General features: G+C 29.6%; 2 protein-coding genes across 3 annotated transcripts; one reads left to right on the top strand and one right to left on the bottom strand.

Moving 5' to 3' along the window:
• Window positions 1–6,572: 6,572 nt before the first annotated feature.
• LOC148282146 (uncharacterized) lies at window positions 6,573–11,163 on the top strand. Of its 2 annotated transcripts, XM_088225574.1 has the most exons (3): window positions 7,365–7,668; window positions 8,659–8,758; window positions 9,399–11,163. In XM_088225574.1, the coding sequence occupies exons 1-3, from the start codon at window positions 7,501–7,503 to the stop codon at window positions 9,482–9,484; spliced, it is 354 nt and encodes a 117-aa protein (XP_088081700.1). In that variant the 5' UTR covers window positions 7,365–7,500; the 3' UTR covers window positions 9,485–11,163. The 2 variants fall into 2 exon arrangements, with proteins under 2 accessions (XP_088081702.1, XP_088081700.1); XM_088225576.1 differs by lacking the exon at window positions 8,659–8,758 and having other exon boundaries at window positions 6,573–7,668.
• LOC148282145 (dnaJ homolog subfamily C member 8) lies at window positions 10,125–20,750 on the bottom strand. Its single transcript, XM_088225573.1, has 6 exons — window positions 20,573–20,750; window positions 20,293–20,484; window positions 18,803–18,931; window positions 17,367–17,474; window positions 15,062–15,196; window positions 10,125–14,469 (listed from the first exon to the last, which is right to left on the bottom strand). Exons 1-6 carry the CDS (start codon window positions 20,639–20,641, stop codon window positions 14,350–14,352), a joined length of 753 nt encoding a protein of 250 aa, XP_088081699.1. The 5' UTR covers window positions 20,642–20,750; the 3' UTR covers window positions 10,125–14,349.
• Window positions 20,751–22,478: the final 1,728 nt, after the last annotated feature.

The raw sequence follows: 22,478 nt of genomic DNA, 5'->3' as shown, positions 1-22,478 counted from the left end.
GTGGAACAGATTTTCCAGGCAGCACAGGACAGGGAGACTTTAGCCAGAGTGATTGCCAACGTTGAGGATACCTGACAGGGCACTAAGAGAAGAAGAAGAATATGACTTTAGTAACTTCAACTTCAGAAAAATAACAGATATTAAGGCGCAAGAAAACTTTCGAGACCCCCCTACTGTTATTAACGAAATGACAGATAAAATTTAGTTAAAAACAAAATTAACGGAACACTTTATTAAAAGAAAAACAACAAAAAATATGTAAAGGACAATTTCAAAATGTTGTTTTTTTTATTTTTATTAAATTAATTATATTGATACTCGTACTCATGATAATTCATTGCAAGTCCCTCTCTAAGCACAAGAGCTTATTTCTTTTGGAGAGGAACAGTATTAAAAACAAAAACATGATAATATTATCCTAAAATATGTATTGAAACTGAAATGTACCTGAATTCTAGCGTATTAAAATAAACAAATTAGCAATATATTGTTTCTTTACTTTATCCACTTCTTCAAATCTCTCCTTTTTACCTTTTTCCGAACCTAATGGTGCATAGAAAACTGAGTTTTTCACAATACGCCGCATATATTAAGCATGTATGTACATACGAGTACATATTAAGCTAGCCGCGATTACAGATGTGTTACATTATTGAAAACGTGTTTTCATATTACATTACTTGAAAATACATTAAATTTACAACGTTATTAATAACCAGACCAACAGTGACAATCAGTATATTTTTTCAATGCGTTTATTTGTTTATCTGCAACACAGAACAAATCAAACTTTCGAAGTATCTACAGTTTAAATATTTGCACTATATGAAAGACAATAATGTTGACATAATATGACAGCGCAAATAATGTTAAGTTGGACATGATTTATTCATTTATTTACATTATTCCCTTTCCGCACCTGATGGTCCATAGGGCATTGCATTGGTGCATCAATCGCAGTGTATCTATATCATTTTTGTCAGGTACATGAACGTAAGATGACCGTCCATACGTTTCAGGTGCCAGTCCAGATACTATGAAATATTTCAGTGTAAAAACACTTTATAAAGTACAAATACGAGATGTAATTGCCATATTGTCTAATATTATCAAAGAATCCCTATACAAATCTCTAAAATTAATAGGAATTTTTGTAGACTTACGAAAAGCATTCGACTGTATTTCTCACAAGCTAATAAGAAAATAGAACGCCGTAGGCGTAGTAGATATAGGCCTATGTTGGATTCAAATCTATCTTCAAGAAAGACCACCGTGTGTAAAAATAAAGAAAACACTAAATCGTTCCTTAACCAGTTTTTGGCGAACCCTTAGGAACCGTATTGGAACCGTTACTCTTCATAATATATGTCAACGACATATTCAAACAAAAGTTTAACAAAATATATCTATATATATATATATAAATATCTTACGCCGACTACACAGCTATAATATTATTTATTTATTGTACATGGACATAACTGGAATACAGCAGTAGAGTTTGCAAATAAAGATATGCTTATTTTCAAATCTTGGTTAGATAAAAAAAAAACATACCACATTCCATTCACAATAAAAAATCTTAAAATAGCACCAAGTTCGCGCTCAGCCACTGTACCGGCTGGGCGTGAAATATAGTTCCTCCTTCCAATTCTAAAATAAGTTGTTAACTGTTAAAATACATTGAGTTAGTGTTTATAAGTGGTCAATGTGTGGACAAAAAGTGGGAAAAGAAGACTATTTATTTTATTGAATTGTTTTACACTTTATTCTTACCAAAATATGTGACAAGTAGCGAACAATGAAAACTTTCATACAACAGTAACCCTGTTGCTTAAAAATTACAAAAAAGTAAATGAAATCATTAAAACCGCTTAAGAGTTTTTGAATTTGAAGAATTTGTGACTCGAAAGTACCCAAAGTTAACTATCTGAAATACTACTACCCCTCATAATAAATTACAACAGTGCTACTGAAAGTGAACTTATGTTATTTTATTAAATTATTCAACTGTAATAATAATAATATAAAAAATAAATATTCACGATAAATTACTATCCATGATTTTAAATCGGTTTGTAGTCCCGTGGCTAGTGTTGCGGATGGATCAGAGGTCCAAGGTTCGAACCCCACTCTACCCCAACTTGATTTCCATTGTCTAATAGTGAGTTATTTACAACTCTTTTCTTTACAAGTCATTTAACTCGTTGAAAATGGTCACTCAAATTGTAATATTTGGGTAAATTATAAGAACGCTAATATTTCTTTTCTATTAAAAAAAAAAAAAAAATTAAAAATTTTTCACCCAAATATTTCTTTTCTATTATTTTTTTTTTTAATTTAAAAAAAAAAATTCAAAAAAAATCATTCAAAAAAATCCCCTTTATGATTTATGCTCAATAATAAATCCCTAAAAAGAAATTAAGTACCTATATTGATGTAATAATTGATCAGAACATGAAATGGCGTAATCATATCAACTAACAAGTCAAAAAAATACGGCAATAATAACAATAATAATAATGGTAATGGCGGTTTATTATCAAAAAATACAATTTCATTATCTACAACATGTTTTAGGTAATAGATTTTTCTGAATTATGGTCTAGCCTAACTAAGTACAACCTGTTTTAAGGCAGACATTTTTATGCATGTACATATTTATAAAATTGAGAAACATTTTTAGTAAAGACAACATAAAAGTTGACTATTCTTTGGTTCACTCGTTACTCCAGTATGGGGTTATTGGGTGGAGACGAGAGTATAATAATCGTAACAGAATGAACTCTTTGAAAGTAGTATAGATAACAATTCTTAAATACTAAAAAAAACTTTCTCGGCAAAAAACACTTTGTTCAATTAGTTCAAGTTCCTAACGTAGACAATATTTACATAAAAAAATCGAAAAAAAAAATATTCAGTTGGTCGAAGAAAACAATAAAACAAAATTGAACACAAACACATCTTTGCTAATTCCCAATTATTTAAACTTTAAAATAATATGTCATACTGAACAATTACAGGAAAAATATATTTATTTTATCATAAAAAACTTTAATAAGGGCCCCAAAGAAATTAGGTAAATAAAATATACAAATCAATTGAAAATAAAATTAAAGTATTTTGATAAATGACAATGTTTTATACTTTTATTATTAAAAATACTTTTTTTTATATTAATAACTCAGTGTAAGTTCCTCTCCAAGCACAAGAATTTCTTTATTTTTTAAAGAGGAACAGCATTAAAAAATTAAAAATAAATATTAGGTAATAAAGCTGTTCCTTAATTATTATAATTTATTAAATACGTAAGTAAAAATACATTTATAAAATTTCTTAACCATGACTCGAATTGATTCCGAGACCTCGTTTTGTGGTCAAATGGCCAGCAGGTTTGCCTTCCTTGCAATTTATTAATTGCAAACAATCTTTCGATAGTTATTTCCGTCATAACAAACTATCAATAAGCTTATATTTAAAGCATTAACATATTAGTCGATTATTATTTATTTAAAGAGGTTTTTTTACACAAAAAAAAATTTATAGTCTCTGGACTCACCTGAAGTGTACATTAATCATCTTATCTTCATGTATCAAAAATGATTAAGATAGGCTGCGATTGGTGCATCAGTGCAGTGCCAAATGCAAAAATGTTTGACCACAAAGTTAATGCTTTAAATATCAATTATATTGTAAAGTATTTTTGAATGTCTTGCGTTTGCCTTTGCTTTATTAACATGCTCGTTTTATTGTTGTCTGTTTCAGCATACAGTTTGGCCATACACTTCCCGGCAATTTCGACATGCAATTCACAAATTAAAAAGTACAAATGGAATATTTTATTTATTTTTATTTTATTTGGGAAATCAACAGTTCTACATACGTATTTATAGTAAACAAACAGATATAGTGGATAAACTAAGAACTAATAAAAGATTTCCACAAAGTATACAAAGTTACTAAAGAAAATATATTACATATTAAATGAATACATTTAAGTTTATACATACAAAAATGTTATTTTCATGTACTCGTAAATATTTTTCAATAATCAAAGAATTTTTTATTTTTTTTAAGAACAGTAAGTTATTGTAAATTGGACGGGATTAGGACAAGAATACTTGAAGAGAGGATAAGGAGGGGAAAGGAGATGTACATATTTATGAATTTGAAAACGTATTATTTACTGTAATGTTTAATAATCTGGACTGGGTTGGATCAGATCATGCCTCCATATATTAAACAATCAAAATAAACTGAAATTGGAGTAATAATTTAGTGCTCTATGCACATGAATTATAAAATATAATACAAACGACAATATACGTACATGCCTGTGAAAATGTGTAAGGTAAATATTTACTCCATAAATGTACGAACGTATTTTATCATCAAATATTAAAATGTTTGCTTTTCACGGTGCAGATGCAAAATATCGTGCATTTCTGTTTTTTTTTAATCCACGTGTTCATCAATTTCGCCTGTTTTATCTACCCATTTTTACCATAAATTGTTTATACTTCAAACCAATGAATTACACTTAGACAACTTCATCGGAAACGTTTATTCGTTTAATAAATAATACGTGGTATGCACATTTAAATGTTTTCAAACTGTTTTTTTTTTATGTATTGTGAAATACTTGATAGATGACGAAAATTAAAGTGAACTCGTTCCCAGGTATGTTATTATGTTATTGGTTTAAAAACAACCTGCAACATAAATACTTATAATAACTTCATCCAAGTTGCATTTCAGCGCGGTAAGGGTAAAAATGGTGCTATTTCATAATAATGGAAAATATATAAAAACGGCTCCTTCAATTTTTTTCGTTTTCGAAATATTAACGCCATTTTTTCTCCTAAATGAGTTCAATAGAACGGAATATTCAAAACGTACAAAATGTGGGAAAAAAAGTCGAAATCGAGCTCGTTTTTGCCAGTTCAATTTTTATTTTTTTGTAATACAAATAATTAGACCTTTCTGTTTGTTCTTTTCTGTGATGATAGGTAAAAATACATATGTATTACATCAATTAAAAAAATATTTGATTAAATACCTGAACCTAGAGTCTCACAAATAACGTTTTCATTGTTATTTATGCTATCTCGTAAAATTCGTTATTTGTTGCCTGTGTTTGCCGTGTACCCTTCAAATAGAATTAATAAAAATATTTTTAGAACATTCTGGTTCGTCAGCATTTCTCATTCCTCTTTCCCAGTGATATGTTTCAATTAATTATTTATTTTTACAACAAATTTTGGTGTAATTTTTCTATTTATTGAGTTTTGTCTACCTATAGGAATTTTAGTGTAAGTTTCTTCTTTCTGTTAAATAGTCGCTATCAGGCTTTGGTGGGTTTTTTCTGTTAGTGACTGTTTCAATTTATATTGGAATTCTGTTAGTTTGGTTATGATCATCATTTTATGTCCTGTATTTTTGTTGTCTATTGATTGTGTTCATATTGTTATTCCCTTAGAGTATATACATCTGTATATACTATAGGGGAGCGCGGGGTAATGAGAGCGGGCGGGTAATGGGAGCGATGGTGATTGTATGAAACCTATGCACATTCGGGTGACCTTAAGCACTCGGCCGTTTCTGTTAATCACCGGAAAAGTTCGCCCCATCGCATGAGCCGTTAGGGCCCTGCGTTGAGTCACGAGAGACGGTTGTTAATTTTTCGGTCCAAGTTTATAAAAAAACTGCCAGTTGCCAGCGTCCAGGCCAGGGTGAAGATAAATTCTTATTGTATTATGTTAATGCGTATTATATACCTAAATTCGTCTTCTTTCAAGTGCCATTCGTCAAATTGTGATTGAAAGTCGAATAAGATATTCGTGTTTTTAGTTTTGATGCTATCATATCAGTCCGCGGGTAATGGGAATTGTGGTACAGATGCGGAAGTTGCGGAAAGTGGGCCCACAAAGAATGTTCTGGCAACAACAGTCCAGATTCTTATATTTGTGCTTTTTGTTTGGGCCCTTAAAGGGTCTAATTTTGTTTTCGTTTAACAATTCCTTTAATAATTTAGTAATTTTCTTTTTATAATAATAATTCTTTAATAATAGAAATTTTCGATATTTATTTCTTTGTTTTGTTGAAATATTTAGTTTAAATATTAAAATCTTAAAAATTTTATATTTTCAACATGTTTATGTATATTTTTTTATACTTTGTAATTAGACATCATGTTCGTTATTACTAATTAAATAAATGGTTGATTTTTTTATTTATGTTGCTAATAGTTCTTTGTATTAACAATAAGATTAGATTAGAAGTAAAAATTATGGCTCCCATTTGCTATATGAGAGTTAAATGGGCTCTCATTACCCGCATGTATGGGGTCATGGGAGCGATTGACTTTTTATAAAATCTTTATTGTACCTTAATGCATGGCTGTAGTTGATTTATCCTGTCATGAACAAATAGTAAAATAAACCAGGTTTAAGTTACTAATCCGTAATGACAACAAAGTAAACAAATGTGGTTTTTATCAACATATTCCCTTAGTAGGCTCCACTTCCCCCGCGCTCCCTTGTATAGATGTATATACTCTAAGGTTATTCCTGTCTGTTTGTGTTGTTATTATGTTTATATAATTTGAAAATCCATGTACCTAAGACTGTAGTCTGGTAAAACGAACGCAAAATTAGGAAATCATACGATTATACCATTCTAAAACGAATGTTTTATGGTTGTAAATAAGTCAATATAATATTGTTTTAAATTGAATATTACAACCAGAATTATCTTTTTTTTTCAAAAAAAGAGAATACAATCCTATAAAAAAAAGGTTTTAACTAAAGCATTTCAATAAAAAAAAATTTTTTAAGTATTACCGAAGGCATAATTTTAAGTAGAAATAAAGGAATATGTTACAAAAATGTATGTGATTTAAAATGCTTGTATTTTTTTTCAAAACCAAAAAATCCAAATTTGGCCGCAGCCACTTTTTGTTAAATTTATTATTTTCAAATTATTGCAAAAAAATTTTGTTCAATGCTTAGTCTTTATTGAGATCCCAGATACCTTAGTTTAGTCTAAATTTGAAATGGCGTAATCTGCCGGTCTAAAAGTAAATATATTTTAGTTACATTAAACTTTTAAGTATATTTTTTAACCGAAATACCTTTAAAAAATATTGTTTTTATCAAATTTATGTTTTTTAATTTTTTTATTATTGCGCGATTAAAAAAAAAACATTTGTTTTAAAATGGCAAATCGTATGATTTTCTAATTTTGCGTTCGTTTTACCTGACTACAGCCCTAACTTGTTTTTGGCCGAATCATGTTTTGGTAGAGGGCCCTAATAAAGGAAAAAAATAATAAATTTATGACTGTTTTTAATCTATGATTTTCAAATTCCATTTTATTTAAATTCTTGAAACGTAGGTTTTATGTCAAAATTTATTATTGTTAAAAATTTATTATTGTTAAAAATTTCAATCAACACACTATAAAAATTTCAATCAACCCACTAAAAAAAATACAGTATCAATGGCGTTGCAAAGTTTCAGTAAAAAAACATTTTATGGTAATGCCACAACAGAGAAAGTCAAATTTGTAATGTACGATATGTTGCATGATGTTACTGTGTACAACCCTAAGGCAAAACGAGGTGACAGGAGAGAACAAAAAATATCTTGGAGGAATATTTGGAAACAGGTTTGTCTTTTATGTCCGTGTCCAGGCAAATAAAGAATACAATTGTGTCTGTGAAATAGAACCAAAATTCTGGGTGTGTATTCGACTTAATGGCTACTCTACGGTATAAATCTTGAAAAGGGAAATCACTAGCCCACCTCGTGGTGTAGGTACTGATTAGTGCCTTTGCCTACCATTACTGAGGTCCCAGACACGTTTACCGGTAACGCAACGTCAACGTGAAATATATATTTGGTAGGTGCTTGAAGTATAAGGCTGATCATCTCACCTTTATGTATATTACAAATTATCGTGGACACGCTGTGATTGGAGTACCAATAGCCCTGTCACAATTAGGTGCAGATAAGGCAATGATGATGAAGACTGATTATCATGTAGTTGGCAAATGTTCTAGTTATGATAAAGGCAGACTAAGAAATTGTACATTCTCAGACTAATTCACATTCTATACATTTTGCCGATTCATTGTAAATGTGACTGCACAGTTAGCCATGGAGATATAGATGGAGATTTGAGGAGATTCTGCGATAATTCCTTAATGGTCAATTGAAGATCTGACTTGACCAGGGATTTTAATATGTCATCATCAAATTTTGAAGGCTGTCCGAATTGAGGTGTATCTTTTAGATTTCTATTGCCCGATTTGAACCTCGCTAATGAACTTTTTTCTACACATGAGTAAAATATAAAGTGTTTTATTTATTTCAAAAATGTTTTTCCACAAAGCAAATACCGAAACAATAAATAATATTCTATTAGCGTAAGTGACCTTGCTGGCATTCAAGCCTTGGTTGAAAAAAAATGACATACAGTGCCTAATGTGTCCTTCACCAATTCCTTGTATAGAGATTTCACCTTTAACAATAATATAGATTTTATTACTCGTAAATAATGCTGAACAATATTTTGACGTGTCTAGAAACAAACTGCACTTGATCAGCATATCATACATTATGTTTGGAATTATTCTATAACACAATTTTTTTTAAGGAAAAGGATAAGGGAATTCCATGCATTTCATCATTTGTGTATGGAAGACCCAAAAGAAAACAGTACGACTATTCAATCAAAGAGTTTTGCAGAAAAACGGGTAAATTTATATTTTTAAAATTCGTAAGGAAGGAAATATTTGTTAAATCAATAAAAGCAACTTTATGGGGACAAAAATTATAAAACCATTCTTAAAATACTTGTTTTCAAAAAAATTTAAGTGATTTATTATTGAGCTAAACAATATTTTCTTTTAAATTGAATTTTTCAAATTGGCATTTGTTTTTTATATCTTTTAAACTAAAATAAGAGAAAACTTAAGACAAATAAGTACAAAGTATTTATATTCAGAGTTTTACAACTTTAACGTACCAAACGATTTACGGATCTGAAAAGAGGCCATGAGACCTTTAGAACAGATCCGGGTAAGTGGAAGGGGCTGTCAATGTACCAAAAGGTGCATTAAACTTTATGAGTGCGTAAATATTTAAGTCATTTTCCGACTTCAGATATTAAGCAAATGCGGAGAGTTTTTTCAAGATGGCAGCCTACTATCCTCCAAATCCTACCACTATAATTAGAGGAGTAAGATGGAACATCCCTTTTGTACATAACAATCAAGCCAAAAATAAGCAACTGCCGTCTTAAAAAGACTTGAGGCCTTTCTTCCATTGGTGAAAGTAAATAATAGTTCTCTTAAAATACACAAACTTATTACATGTTCATATTTTTTATTGCAGAGGATAAAGAGTACAGATCGAAGAGACTTTCAGATGCATTGGAGTGGGCTTTACCATTAGATGTTTCTAGATTCACTCCATTGTAGTTTTACTAAAACTAAACATGTTCATCAAATCATTCAGCAAGGTTCAAATCACAATTTAAAAATGAATATTGTGAATGAATAATTGTGTACACTTGTGCAGGAATTTGTATTTTTCGTCTAGTACCTACATACATTAAAAAATAAATAACAAAGGTACAATGTTTCATATTGTAGTATTATACAATATAAAAATACATATTTCCTGTGTGGAATTAAAGAATAAACTCTTATCAAAATTAATTAGTGCACATGTACTGTGATAATTAGTTAATTTTTAATAAAACCAATTAATAAATTCATTTAAACCAGAGTACCGGGTATTCAATGTTTACGTCGAAACCAGAAAGCACAAAAATAATACTTAAAGCATAACGAACAATCGAATGGTCTTAATAATTTAGCTGTTTTTTCTTACATGTATTTTTATATACATGTAAGACGAGTTTTTGCTTTGAATTCTTTGTTTATTGTTATCTGGCAATTTATTAAGCACCGTGTTCGTTTTTAAAATATTTTTGCACTACATTTGCGAGATATCTATAAATGTGCCAATCGCTACATGTATTATTTAATAATTGCTAAAATTCCTATTAATTATCCAAAACCACATTATTTATTGTACAAAATGAAAATGCCCAAATGTGTCTGAAATTGAATTTATTTAATACATGAATTAGTTACAAAGTACAGATAAGGAAGACAGATATAATTAAGCAACATAATATACATAAAATAAAGCAAACTGTCGACTGGAAAAAATATTTTATTGATCAGAGATGTATATTATTTAGCCTCGATTTAATATTCGAAAATATTAATTATGTTGTCACGCCTTAGTCAAATTCCTATATTAATCTTACACATTTACATTATTCCTTAATGACATTATTTCATATTATGCAATATATCAACCTAACCCACAAAATAATGTATTGTTTCCTTTTAAATAGGAGTTAAACATTTTCTCAGTATTTCCTCCATCTTTCACATATCCGTACCAAGAGATGCATAGGGCATGGCATTGGTAATAAACTTTTCTTCATGTTTCTTAAATGCTGTTTTTTACCAAATATAAACATACTTAACAATTTTTTGTAAGCATTTTAAAAATGAAACCTGAGAGTTCTTGAGATATAATGTTACTAAATTATATTTGAAAATATTTAGGAGTACTATTTTCGAAATAAAGTTCGCCATATAAATATTGTAATAAAATATGAGAGCAATCATTACAATTTATGTTATATTATGGATTAAAATCACAGTATATTTTCCTCGTACCTCATGAGATGTGATACAAGGTTATCGTGAGTATTGTGTGGATAGTTAGAAACAGCTACTTTTCAAACTAAATAAGAACATCTTTTTGTATTTTTCAAGCAAACTCAGAATCTCAGGGCAGTTTTTACAACCAAAAATAAGTTATATACGTATTAGGTATTAGTATAATTCATAGGTGATTTTCAAACACCACTTTATTTAGAAGAAATGTTACTATAATACACTTTTAATGAATTAAATAAAATCAGTTAATGTTATAAGTACAAGATTGATCCTAAATTACATGAAATTTATTTTACACATAAAAAGGCAAAGCAAATTTGTGTTAGTCATTCTCAAAACTCGAGTAAATTTATCTGATGAGGAAGTTCAGTGCTATGCGAAATTGGATATGCGATAAAAATTAAAACATTTAATTGTAGGGTGAAATTTCTCAAAAATGTATGAAAAAAATAACAAATATGGGTTTTAATAAAAATGAACTACTTTAGTCATAAGTTCTAGTCAACAACTAGTTAGAAAAGACAATTGATTATGTATTTTGATATATTTCCAGTTTCCAGAAAATAATGTTTAGGGTGTTTCAATACGTACGGGGTTCAGTTTTTAAATGTCAGTTCAGTTTTTAAAAGGACAACTCACTGACGACAACTAGTGACTTCAAATTACAAAACTTCAAAAAATTAGAAATGATAATACAATACATAAAAATAAAAGTTTTACTGCTAAGTTTACAGTCCACTAACAAATAAAAAATATTTAAAAAACCGCTGAACTTCCTCTTTTACCTAGCTCATTTTTTTTTTCATATTTCTAGTAATCAAGTTGGCAATTCTAATTTTCGCTACCAAATAGAACTAATACATATATGTACTTTTGCCACAGATCAGATTATAAAGGTAGGAATTATTTCGCTTTAAAAAATGTTTGACCAGGTAAATTAGGAAAACGCCTAGTTGTCTTGGGCTGTAAGATGAATTTAACAGTTTTTATGTAACTACCTACCTAATGATACATATTATTTATCTTAGCTGAATGTGTCAATGAAAGCCGCTTTTAAATAAATAAATTCTTCTAATTTACTTGGACAAATCTAATCAACCTAGAAGGAAAGTGCCCAAAAATTCAGGTAAATTAGATCCAAGTAAATCAGCAAACATGACTGATATTTTTTTATATTTTCAATAAGTAACTTTACCTGTCACAATTCAAACTATACCAATACACACATGTATTGAAGAATTTATACTCTATTTGTTATCTAAGATACGTAAATCCCGCTAAGTAGATTTTATACTTTCGTGGACATGGTACTCCAATCGGACCATAAATCAATGTACCGGGAACACACTCCGTGCTGGCACATACCTGTCTTCCAAAATAGTTGGACATTGCCTGAGAGTCTATCATAGGCGGGGAATAGTGCTCGCTGGGTAATTTCATTTCAATACAGGTCGTATTTCGGTTCAGTTTGAGTAAATTAGATAATGCGTTCCGCGGACACTTACCTTTGCTTATATAACTTTGTAAACAGGTGGCGGACACCACAATTTGATAGAGTATTCAGACTTTTGGTATTTTTTAGATTTTTTTTTTGGCTTAAGTTAATAGTATTGACAAATAAAAAAAACCACTGAACTTCCTCATTAAATACATTCTCATATGCAGACGCGTAAAAATTGAGAATGACCCTAGAATAAGTTTTTTTTTTCAACATAGGTACCTAATTTCAGATATTTGTTTATCACACCATACACATAAAATTATACATTAATATAAAGTTGTTTTAACTGCCTTATTAGGGTAAAAAACCCCATTCCAAGCAGTCAAAATATAAAAACAACAATCAAAAAAATATATTAATCATATGAACGTACTTTTTTTTATGTATATTGTAATTTAAACAAAAATACTGTCAAGAAATAGAAATTCAGTACTGTCAAGACCGATATAAGTATAAAGCCTGACATAAAAAGTCGGTAAGTGGTTATATACAAATATTTACAAACATTTATTGAAATGTTTGACCACATAGTTAATCAATGTCAGATTTCATTTTTTTCTTGCCAACATTTTGTAGAGGGTTGAAGTCGATTAAAATTACACATATTTAAAAAAAAAATTATACACTTTACATATGTGAGTGTTTTTTTTTTAAATTCAAAATAGTTTCAAACACCTCAAACAGTTTATTATAACATCACAAAATAGCTGTAAAATTACTCTGCTCTAATGTTGTGATTTACGACATTGACCCTTTTAGCCACAGAAATATAGGGCCAATAAAATTAAACAATTTTATTCCTACCCCAATTTTTGTTCATTAATCCTACAATAATGTATGCATATGTTTTTTTATTTTTGTGAAAAATAAAGAATGCTTTAAATAAAAAATAATTAGCACAAAAAACAGAACACTGCAAATAAGTAAAAAGTATTATTTTATATTAATTTAATTGCTTTTATTTTACACACACTTTTTCCCATATTTTAGATGGCACTATGAGTCCCACCATTTTAGTTTATATGTGACATTATACTGACTCAAATTCAAACCGAGGCCTAACTGTTACGTACACTAACTCAAACAGTGAATCGACCCGACCAACAATAGCGAAATTACACAAACACGCTTTTAACATAAATCAGTTTTCCTCAGATTAAAAAAAATATGTTGTCAAAGTAATGCACTACTGGAGTTAACCTCATTATAAATTATAGGTAGGTACTATTAATTCTGATTTGGAAAAAAAATCTTTACAACACGGACTTTGATGGGCTTTATTCTCAAAATGGAACAATATTAATGCATATGAATACAATTATTTTATTAAAAATATATTTTATCAATAATTATTGACAAATGACTATATGAAAATAAATCTGTAAAACCTAAAGAATATCTTTTGATATAAGTTAATAAAAAGTTAGTTAATTAGAAAATGATCTAGCATAATTATTATTACAACAGAATATTATGCAATGGAAAAGAAAAATAAAACAATTTTTGTAATTTAATTTGATTCGGCTTACTGCAGTTTAAATTTATCTCAGGGGTAATAGATTTTAATCAATTACTTTCAAAGAAGATGTTTTAAGCTCGTCAAAGTTGTATTATTTTGTGATTTGCAGAGTTACCTCTGCAATACGAGAAACTAACTAATTCGCCTTGTTTTGTATTTAATTTTGGCATTCCAACATCTACAAAAGCAAAGTACTAGCAAGGTGTGCGCTTTATAAAGTCATATAAATTTGATGCAATAACTCACCCCTTTCTAACAAAGATCGTCAATGTAAAAATACCAACAAAATAATACAGTAACTCATAATAAATGTCAAATTATTAGTTTATTTTACAATCTTCTACTTAGAAGAGGCTGATATGGTAGGTATCAAGCGTCAGATCACATTTTATCACTTACATTAAGAGACATTGAAATTGAAGAGCGATTGTCAAAATTATAATCATAAATACTATATTCTTTCAATAAATCACAGCTAATATATCTCCGTGACAGGGATTTATTACAAATGATTGAAAACTAATGGTATGAAAATTTACATCTACATGATTAAAATTAAGATTATCTAGATTCAGGTTTTGGTTTAGGAGGTCTAAAGCCCATGGTTTTTTTCTTTTTTTTTTCTTTGGAGCTTCCAGCTTGAAATGTTTTCCAGCTATCCACTCTTGTTTGTCGAGATTCCTACAATTTATTAATGAATATTAATTTAACAATAAAACACAATTAAACCTTTTCCAAATCAATGTGAAATGCAAGAGTATTAAATCAATCGGGAAATATCACATACTACGAAAACCAATAAAAATATGTGAAATGGATTAAGAAAAATTAATTGTATTTTAAAAAACAATATGGATGTCATTTATAATTTTCAAAATAAAATTGCTAAAAAATACGTCCCCACGAAAACGCGGCATGTTTGCCCTTAACAATTATGACATCAAGATTCGTGACGACTTTATATTGAAATTTAAACGGTCTCAAACAAAGGTCAAAATTTAACCGAATCATGACATATTAGGGGTGTGACCAATGCAATGAACCTTTTTTGCAGAAATTGAAATTATTAATTAAAAAATATTTATGCTACTAACAGGTACAAAAAAAATTTTTTTTTTACTCAACTGTATTTCATAGACCCTAATTGCAAAAAAATATATATATTTCTTTATTACTAATAAATATATAAAAAGAAATCCATCGGAACCTTTTTTTTCAACATACAATTGTAAATAAAATATGTATAAAAAGTAAAAAAAAAACATTAACTTACTTCGAAATTTTTTGCCCATTCTTTTTGTAATGATTTTTGTTCTTCATCTTCAATTTCAGCTTCCCTCTTTCGTTTTCTCTCTTCCATGTCTCTAGTTTCCAGGTGTTGACGTTTTCTTTCCATATCAGCAAAAAGCTAGAAATATATTTTAAACTAGCTTTTATCAACAGCATCGCTTGCGTGGCATTAGGGAGAAATCAGTCAATTAATGAGTTAATTATTAATTTAACAATAAGAATTTGAACAATAAGAATTATATATTTTTTTGGGATAAAAAGTAACTTGTATCAATTTCCGGTCCTCCAACTACCGCTATGCAAAAAATACAACGGTCCGTTATTCTATGGCGACGTAGCATCGTTGATCTCTTTTAATATAAATTCATTTTTCTGCTAAGAATTTATTTTCCATTATGATTTTTTTCGAGGGAGTTATTTTGGGATGAAAAGTAGTCTATGACACTTCTCGGCCCTCTCTCTGGCTATCCTTATGTAAAAATTCTAGTTGATCAGTTGCTCTGTTGTGACCTGAAGGAAACATAAACAAACAGAAAAACACACTTTCGCATTTATAATATTAGTATGGACATCTTCTGTAGAACACTAATTTGAAACTAAATCATAACTTAAAAATATAATTTTCTTATATTTTTTTTTTTTTAAATCTGGTTTGAAACTGCGAAACAATTTTTTAATGTCGACATGTTGGTTTGATTCCCAGTGAGATCTTGATGAAATAATTTATGATGATTTTTCTCAAGCCAGCGTGAGCCCTTCATTTTGTGCTGCAATTTCCCACTGATATTGAGCATTTATAAGGCTTATTATTAAGGGTTATACCTATTGTGGTGAAAATGAAATGTATAAAGCACTATAGGAGTCAATTTTTTAAGCCAAGACGTGATTCAATTACCGGTGAGATCATAATAATTCAATGATTTTTCTCAGGCCTAGGTGAGCCTTCCACTGTGTAATCTTGCAACTTTCCACTGCTATTGAGCCTATCACCATCATCAAACCCATATCTGCACCTGGTGGTGCATAAGGCCTATGGTGACACTGTGTTGTTAAATCAAATGCAGCGTATCTCGATCATACGAGGTGTGTTCAGAAAATAATGGGAATCTTTTAATTTCGCGGGTTTGGAGAGTACGATTGTCATTTTTTAAAATTATGTTGGTATACATGCCCCTGAAGTACGCTAAAATTTTCAGCTGTACTCATTATTTACATTATCTGTGACAGCCACTAAGGTTAGAGGTGAGCTCGGCGATTTTTGTTAGTTAAAAAATATGGATCAAAGAATTTGTATCAAATTTTGTGTAACAAATCAAATAAAGTGTAACAAAGTGTGAAATGTAAACAAAGGCCTATGGTGAGTCTGCTATGAGTAAAACGAGAGTTTACGAGTAGTATAAGCATTTCCAAGATGGCCGTGAAGACTTTGAAGATGACCCGGACACCCCAGCACATCAACAACCGATGAAAACGTGGAAAAAGTTAATGAAATGATTATGAACAATCGCCGAATCACAATCAGAGAAGTCGCTGATGATGTTGGCATATCGATTGGCTCATGCCATGAAATAAATTTTTTCGAATGTTTTGGGTATGAAACGCGTGGCAGAAAAATTAGTTCCAAAATCTTTGAATTTTGAACAAAAGCAGCGGCGGATGGAAGTTGCTCAGATGTTAATAAATGATGTCAACAACAATGCAGAATTACTGAAACGTGTAATAACAGGTGACGAAACATGGGTTTACGGATATGATGTCGAAACTAAGGCTCAATCGTCCCAGTGGAGCCATTCTGGATCGCCAAGACGAAAATCGCCGAACACGTCTAACCTTAGCAGCTGCCAAATTCAGACACAAACCTATTGTGGTGTAGAATAAATGTTTGAAATTAATTGCTAAATGACACTAATCTTACAGACCCAAAGTTAAACATAAAAAAGTATCCTGTATTTCACTACATAATTATTTTTGTGTTTTAAGAGCTTAAAATTATCTCAAAACCGGTAGGATTACTATCATAAGGATGTTTTTTTTATTTTTTTAATTTTAAATATTGAAATGGGGCACACATAAACATATTCTTATGCGCGCTCTTATAATATCATTGTAAATACATTTAATTTATAAATTGTTTAAAACATACGTCTTAAACTTCAGTTTGAATTTTAATAAATTGCTTTCTTCATAAATGATTTTTTCTATGTTGTAATAATGTATGTTTTTACTACGCTAAATAAAATTGAATTTTGTGGATTGTATGTTAGGTATAATTGAATTGGAATACACACCTTCATTGTCATAACGTATATAGCATGCTTATACTTTTGAGGGTCGTCTTCGGGTATGCCTTCTGCCAGTTTACCCTCTTTTTTAAGTTTTTTTCGTTTTTCCTCTATCTAAAATATTTATAGAACCCAATTCAATATTTGAATCATTACTTTAACGATAAACACAAATTTAAATAATACGTATATCAATCTTCATAATTATAAATAATGTAATATAAAATTTTTACAACAATAATAATGACATGTGTAAATAGTACAAAAACACAAAATACCTAAGAGTAATAATTCTATAGAGAAGCCCTTAAGCTCTATTGCATAGGGCAAAAGCGTTCCTAATTTTTGGTTTGGTTTTTAATTAAACAACAAACGTGTAATTAATGGTTTCAGTTTGCACTTGCAATTCTCAATCCAAGTACCTGTGGCCCGTTGTATTGCTGTAATCTGTAGCTAACTTCATAGTCAATAATCATAGAATGGTTTTTCTCCGTATGGGCGACTCTATTAGGTTATTTCTCTAAGCAAAATATAATATTTTATATTAGCGATGATATGAAAGCCCGTAACAGTGACCTAGAAATTTTCTTTGCTTTTGCAACTTTTCTTAATTTAATTATCTAAATTAATTTTATAAATTTTTTGTCACTACATCAATTTTTTATTTTCTATTTCTTATTTTCTTATCTTCCACTTACCCGTATTAAAAAAAAAACGGAATGTAAATTTCTGTTTTTATTTTATAAGAAAGCACTTTCGCTATCCAAGTGACTCGCACTTCAAAGTGTCAGATATTACAAGAAAGTAAATTAAGATCAGCAGTGGTTACACACGTTGGTACAGGCAATTACCCAACTGACAACTACAATCTACAATAATACTCCAATAGCTATGTAATTTTTTTTTTTAACTGTCAATATTTTCTTAGCACAAAGGCCACTCACTATGATAGTAAAACTGTTTATTTATATCCTTACGCCGCCGTAACCCAAGAAATATTGTAGCGCTGTAAAACTAAGAAGAGTGTTGATCTTATTATTTCTTCATGAAATTGGTTATGGAGAGCCAGAGAGGTTAATAGATAAGATACATTAAAGCAAACGCAATATCTTGTAGAGCAGAAAAGTTTCTTTCAAATGACGAACCTTTACCATTTTGTTTTACTTTTAGGGCTCATTTTTAAATTTGTAAAAAACGCATACAACTTATGTAATATCAATATGTATAGATATTAATGGAACATATTAATAAATAAATAATGTCAATGTCTTAACTTTTAAATATACATACTTATATCTTGTAATTTATATCTTGTCTGACTTGAAACAAGGTTCGTGTCCCAAATAGCTAGATGTTATATGAGATAAATAATATGACTCCCAAAATTTTTTTGCTGTTCTAGATTAATTTAGGAAAACCTGTATTTAAATCAATGTTGTTACCATGTGATCTGTCCTGTCTTTTGCTTCTTCAAATACATCCAAACATTTTTGTCTTGTATCCTCATCTTGTAAGGTTTTCCATGCTTTGTTGACAATCTCAAATGCTTGATGGGCACGCTCAGAATCATCCTAGAAATATACTTAGTTTTGACACACTTTTAGTAGGTGTGAAGATAGTATTGATAGATTTAAATACTATTGACTTAGTGACAGATGAACTTAAGTAGTGAATATTTTTTAAAACCGTAATTCAGAACTGCATGATTATCAGTTACAAATTTCATATACAGTCGAACTTGGTTATAACGATTGCGGGAAAAGCAATATTTTGGATATAATGAGCACACATTTCGTCGCAATGGGGAAACAAGGTTCTATCTGACAAAATATGTTTTTTACATTGAACTTTTATCATACTTTTATTTAAATATCGGTTCTATGCGCATCAAAATTTTAAAGAAAAATGAAATCAATCTTTAATGATTATTAAGTTTATAAAGACGAAATTAGTAAAAATATTAGATAAAATAATGTCTTCATTTCAAACTTTCATGTCTCAAAAAAGTATGAATCCATGTAGAACCATATTTCCCCAACGCGACGATTAGATGACATTTTAGTTTGTGGTTTTCTCGACCTACTTCTCAGACAAAAAAAAATATTGATAGAAAAATATAATAGAAAAATATTTAAAACAGTTCAGCAAAAACTCTTTGACCGTTTAAAACATAATTATAAGAACCCAAGTAATAAAATCCAAATGAGGGACTAACTCAGTACCGATGCCGCTGGGCATCGGGATCGGTTTATGCTTATGACTATGTAAGTGTCTTTAATGGTGTTTTCGCTGACAACATTGACAAAGTATCACACGTATAGTTGAAATTGTGAGTAAAAATTCCAAGCTTTGTAAACTTAGTAAGTACGGGCTCAGAATCTTACAAAAATTTACAATTTTTTTGTACTTTACGAATGTCATCCTTGTTTTGGGGGTTTTTACAGTGTTTTTCTTTTATTAAATGTTCTATGGTCGATGCATATTGAACATAACTAGTGGGTGATGTCAGATAAGTTAAAACCTAGCCCTTGAATGGTAAACATGACTGCTAACAAGCAGAAGTATTTCAGTTTGTAAAATAGAACATTTCGAGAAAAATGTGTAAAAAGTTTTCTCTATCCTTATCCACAGTATCGACATTGTGTAAAATAGGATTATTTATTTATCTGCAATTAAAATTTAGAAAGTGGTATGTTTGTAAGCATTTATTATAATTTTCAATAGTAACAATATGTAATGGTGATAGGATTTTAAAAACCTTCCTCTGGTATAACGAGTAACAATCAAATTCAGTCGGTCCCATCTTCCTCGCAATAACCAAGTTCGGCTGTAATTTAATTGAGAACACGTACAAACAATAATATAGTAATAAATTAGGATAATTAGTGTTCTAATGATTACTTTGGGCTAACTCTGTGAAGGATAAACATACCTGATTTTTGTCTGGATGTACTAAAATAGTAAACTTTCTGTATATTTTATTGACTTCTTCAATAGGTGTTGCAGGGTCAACTTGTAGAACTTCAAACGGATTTAAATTGAAATATGTAGAACCTGGCCTTAAAAGCCTCTCTATTTGTTGTTTAGATGTGAGAACAGAGTCTCGTTTTTCGATTTCCTTTACCTGTAAGCAAAAGATAACACAACAATGAACCTAACCTAGCATTTCACAGACACAAGTGGTTTTGTTGTATACACAAATGAAAATAAACCTCGGAGTAGAATTCATTGAAATTTTCTTCTTTTTTAGGTGCCACATTATTAACCGCTGAACCAGACATTCCTCGAAATAGTTTAGAAATGTCAGATATTATATCGCACAGAAAACCAAAAACAATGCGAGTCGCTTGCGTCAATCGCGATGAATTACGTGAATTTTTTGCTTACTCTATGGAATACAAAGCGAACTAATTTATGAACGATTTTCTAATCCTTGACTTTGACTTCAGCAGTGTGCAGAAATGTTTTATTCGGTGGTTTGAGTCTTTACTGAACATTTGTCATAAAAAATAATCTACCACTACATACCGCAAACTTCTTTTTTATGCGTTTAGTATTTTTAATGTAGACATAAAAGTATTATCATGTTATATTTGTATTGTTTTTTTTTATACGCTGATTACGATAATTCGCACTTAAGGTGCTCTGCATTAAATGGAGACGTTATTTAATTTTGTTTTTTGTTTAGACAACAACAGCAAGCAACAAAATAAAATAAAACAACAGCAATAAAACATCACAAGAAAAACATAAAATTAAGATAATTAAGTTTTCCACGTATATTGTCAATTGTCTATGTGAAGGCAAGGTAAGAAAGAACTGCATTATAATATATAATATTTTACTATTATAAATATTGTTACAATATTTTTTTGGTAAAACCTTAGAGTATATACATATTATCTAGGGGTAAAACGGTATTAGTCTTTGAGTATAGATGTATATACTCTATGGTATTAGTGTTAAATAAATAATATTTTTAATATTATTTAAAAAAGCTCTATTTTTTTTATCAAACGTGCATTTTATTTATTTACTATAAAATACTTAAATAACTTACGTGCTCTTTCTTTAAAATCGTGAAAATTGAAAATTATTTTGTTTTGGAAAAAAATCAAAACCTTCAGGTAATATAAAAACAAATTACAATTTATTTACATACTTACCTCTTACCCTCGGGCGTATTTACAGCTTCAACCTGGATGGTTAAAAAAAAATGTAATGTTTTGATGCTCCAATTTTGTGAAAATCACCTCACGATCAATGTACAATAAATATGTGTCTTTGATTGGAGGGCCAAAGTCGTAAATCACAATAAAACAGGAGAGTAATTATTCAGCAATTTTGTAGCGTTTTAATGAATTCTTTGGCTTTTTGATGACGAATATTAATAATAAAACATTACCACATAACTTTGTATGTGTGTATATAAAAAACAAGAATATTAATCATAAAACATTACCTTAATTATGTGTGTGTGTAAAAAATCATAAATATACATAATAATCGACATCGACCCCTCTACAAAATATTGCCAGGAAAAATATGAAATATGGCATTGGCCCTTTTAGGGCCAAGCCCCAGAAATATTCCAACATGTCTTGCAGCTGCGGAGCATGTAGACTGTAGGCGGTTGGAATTCTAGTTGCTAACAAGCAAGCAAATTATTGGAAACATCCAATAATTAAAATAAATTCTACAATCAGATTAGTGACCAACTCTATGTGCTTATTTTACAGGATATGTGATCTAAAATTATAGGATTTACGCCAATATAAAGTAAAAATATCGGACACCGCATTTTTTATGTACATTTTTGTTTTATAAAAAAAACATGTAAACGTTTACTTAATGTAAAAATTTGCTTCTTAATACAATCAACCAAAATAAATTATCTCAGTTTGTTAAATAACAAACAAAAAATTGTATGAAAATTGGGAACAAGAATGGTAACATCGTTTAAAATGGCAGTATTCTCAAAATTCTGCCGGACTTTATGTTTTCCAACCAATAAAGTGATTTCTTGTGGTAAAATGTCGACCTTTTATCAATAGTTGATTAAAAGACCGCTATTATACCTTGAAAAATGATGCATTTATCATGTGTTCCGCCCTCATA

The sequence above is a fragment of the Micrasema longulum genome, unplaced genomic scaffold (assembly GCF_059751315.1).
Source record: "Micrasema longulum isolate JH-2025_06_02 unplaced genomic scaffold, ASM5975131v1 h1tg000373l, whole genome shotgun sequence".
In the NCBI taxonomy this organism is placed as follows: domain Eukaryota; kingdom Metazoa; phylum Arthropoda; class Insecta; order Trichoptera; family Brachycentridae; genus Micrasema; species Micrasema longulum.
Note: the sequence above shows the minus strand (reverse complement) of the source record. Positions and strands in the feature narration are given on the sequence as shown.